Raw genomic sequence first — 3,069 nt, forward strand, 5'->3', positions numbered from 1 at the left:
GCCAGAATATGCTATCAACTTTTCTGAAACTTCATCACCTAGTCCCCATATAAAGGTTATGTAATGCTCAGAACTCCAGAAATCCTGATGTCAAAGAAGGTTCTATCCCCAAAGGTACACAATTATCATTAAGTTATCTATCCTTGTAGGGAATCCAGAGAATAAATGAAGAGGGAGAGATCCTAGAGAGCATCTAGTTACATTTTACAGGTGATACAGAAATCAAACTGGAGACATAAAGGGACTTTTTTTCAGATCACTACCAGTCCTGAAATAGATCTGTTCACTCCCACCTCCCTTTGCAAATGCAGTGCTATTTCCATTGGACCTATTACAATTGTTCAGGTGCTATATTGGAAGGGTTATGGAAATGGACTATGGTACATATTAAGGGGGTGGACTAGCAGCAGGTGACTCTCTAGGTCCATAACACAGAAGTCTTCTCAGAGCCTGTTTCACTTCCTTATTTCTCAAGGTATAAATAAAGGGATTGAGCATGGGGGTGACAATTGTGTAGAAGACAGCTGGGGCTCCTATCATTGCCCCACTGGAGTGTGGCTGAATGTAGATACATATAGGGGGCATGTAGTAGAGAAATACCACTGTGAGGTGTGCTGTACAGGTAGAAAAGGCACGGCGGCGGCCATCAGCAGTCCGAATCCTCAGCACAGATGCCACAATGAAGACGTAGGAGATGATGATGAGCAACAGGCAGCCTGTAGCCACAATGCCGATGTTAGCCAGCATGACCAGCTCATTGAGGGCAGTGTCTGTACAAGCCAGCTTCAGGACAGGGGGGATGTCACAGAAGAAGTAGGCAATGTGGGAAGGACCACAGTAGGGCAGGCGGAAGGTAAGGGAGGTATGGATAGCAGAGTGTATGGCACCAGTGGCCCAAGTAGCTCCTGCCAATCCTGCACACACCTGCTGACTCATGACAACTGGGTATCGCAGCGGCTGACTGATAGCCAGATATCGGTCGTAAGCCATGACAGTATATAGGAAACATTCGGTACTTGCCAGAAAGTGAAAGGAATAGAGCTGTATAGCACAGCCCCCAAAGGATATTACCTTTCCCTCTGCTGTTAAGAGCCCTGCCAGGACTTTGGGCACAGTCACTGTAGACAGACAAGCATCCAAGAAGGACAGGTGGCCCAGAAAGTGGTACATGGGGGAGTGGAGATGAGGATCCAAGCTCACTGTCAGCAGGATGAAGATGTTCCCCACCATAGTGATGGTGTAGATGAGGAGGAAGAGAAAGAAGAAAAATATGGGGTGCTTTGATGTGTTTGCCAAGCCCTCCAGAACGAAGTGAGTCACCAGTGTTTGGTTTGACCACTCGGTTTCCACAGCCCCCTGCCTGATCATGACAATTGAGTTACTACATCCCCTTAAACTGCCTTGATATATTTATTTACCCTTTCCTCAGTGCCCTGAATAACTTTGTTTTAACTGTGAATTTTGACTCTTTCCATAAAATCCTCATAACTCAATTCAAATGTTACTTCTATGAAATGGAAGTCTTTGCTTACTTTCTCTTCCCCCCATTTCCCCTCAGAAACAATCTTCTCTTTTGGAATTCACATAGAATTTTGTTTTGTCTTTCTTTGATGCATTTAGCATGTATTTAATTTCATAATAATTTGTGTGCATGCCATCCTTTTATTGATCTATACATTTTGTGATAGAAGGAGTCACAATTTTTCCTCCTCTAGTGACTGGAATTGCCCCTTTTCACATAATAGATACCGAATATTAGCCAAACTTTGACCAACAATTTAAACAGTACTTTATCAGTCCTGGATCCAGTTTATTCCCTGGATACTAAAAAAATGATCTTGTTCCATAGTCAAAATGTTCAGAAGGGACAAAAGATAGGTTTACCTGGCTGATTTCAGTGGTCATGAATATTTTGCTATCCTTTCTTCTCTTAGTGTTGAGAATGGCCTGTTTGAGTCAATTGAATGTCAGTCATGGAAATTTAGTTGAGATTCCCACTCAGAGAGAGTCATGGTACCCAAATGGGACTGTAAGTCCAGATGTTTATGACTTTCCAAGGAACATGGCTACCTGTTGACCTTCCTTTCCTTTGTTGATTTCTATTCTAACCTTATAGCTGTGAGTGAGCAGTGTTTTATGCTTAATGTACCACTTAGGGGACACCATTCAGCCTCTTGGGAATCTTTAGGTGGAGCTTGGATGTCGCTTCTCCTGGGTGTATGCAGTCCAGATTTTACCTAATCTCCATGGAGAGGAATTCATGCTATATCAGGCCACATGGAAAGTATCAGGCAACCATACACACTTATATTGATTATAGCAATGAGACCTTTGAGGGTTGACTGAATAATTATCACAAAAATAATTGCAGTTCATCTCCATCCTCTCATATGAATTTCAATAAGCTAACTTTCCATAGCCTTGAGCTTTCCTAATTTGTCTAGCTGACATTCTCTTAGTCACTAAAACTTGAAATCATCATCTTTGATTCTTTCTTTTCCTTGTGGTCCATTTTAAAATATGTCACTCAATGATTCAATTACCCATTTATTTATTCAAAACAAATATTTATTTAGTGTTTACTATGTATAAAATATTTACCTTAGAATCAAAAAATTTACAGAGATAAGTAAGATAGGAAGAAACTTATGATTTAATACTGAGATTATTTCTAGTTAAAAGAATTAAGGAATACTCCATTGTGGGGTATGGGCCCATTTGAGCTGGGCCTTCAAGAATGATTATGTTTTTAGCAGGTAGAGGTAGGAAAGAGTTCCATGGAATTAAAGTTATTCCTTCTACATTGCAGGGTTAGAAGTATGATGCTAGAAAATCTACATAAAATTTTTGACCCTTCCTTAATACCACAGAAATCTGATTTTTGTCTTTTTCTTTAAAGGGGTGTTTAAAGTACTATACATATATTTTAGGCATTTCTGACCTTCCAAACTTTTCTATGTTATCTGCTAGTCTTTGCATGCTGTCTGCAGTTTCCCACAAAACTCCCCAAAATTCCCATTTAATTTTTTATGCTGATCTACAATATATCAAAACCAAGATGAGGAAAGC

At 40.3% G+C, this 3,069-nt stretch overlaps 1 protein-coding gene across 1 annotated transcript; it reads right to left on the bottom strand.

The window, feature by feature from the left end:
* Nucleotides 1–387: 387 nt before the first annotated feature.
* Nucleotides 388–1,368, bottom strand: LOC100930336 (olfactory receptor 10S1). Its single transcript, XM_003764113.1, has one exon. The coding sequence runs from the start codon at nt 1,366–1,368 to the stop codon at nt 388–390; it is 981 nt and encodes a 326-aa protein (XP_003764161.1).
* Between the last annotated feature and the right edge of the window lie 1,701 nt (nt 1,369–3,069).

This window comes from Sarcophilus harrisii, chromosome 3, assembly GCF_902635505.1.
Source record: "Sarcophilus harrisii chromosome 3, mSarHar1.11, whole genome shotgun sequence".
Taxonomy (NCBI): Eukaryota; Metazoa; Chordata; class Mammalia; order Dasyuromorphia; family Dasyuridae; genus Sarcophilus; species Sarcophilus harrisii.

Bases quoted from the DNA above. Each gene is read 5' to 3' on its own strand.
- LOC100930336 (XM_003764113.1), bottom strand. From the start codon at position 1,368: ATGATCAGGCAGGGGGCTGTGGAAACCGAGTGGTCAAACCAAACACTG.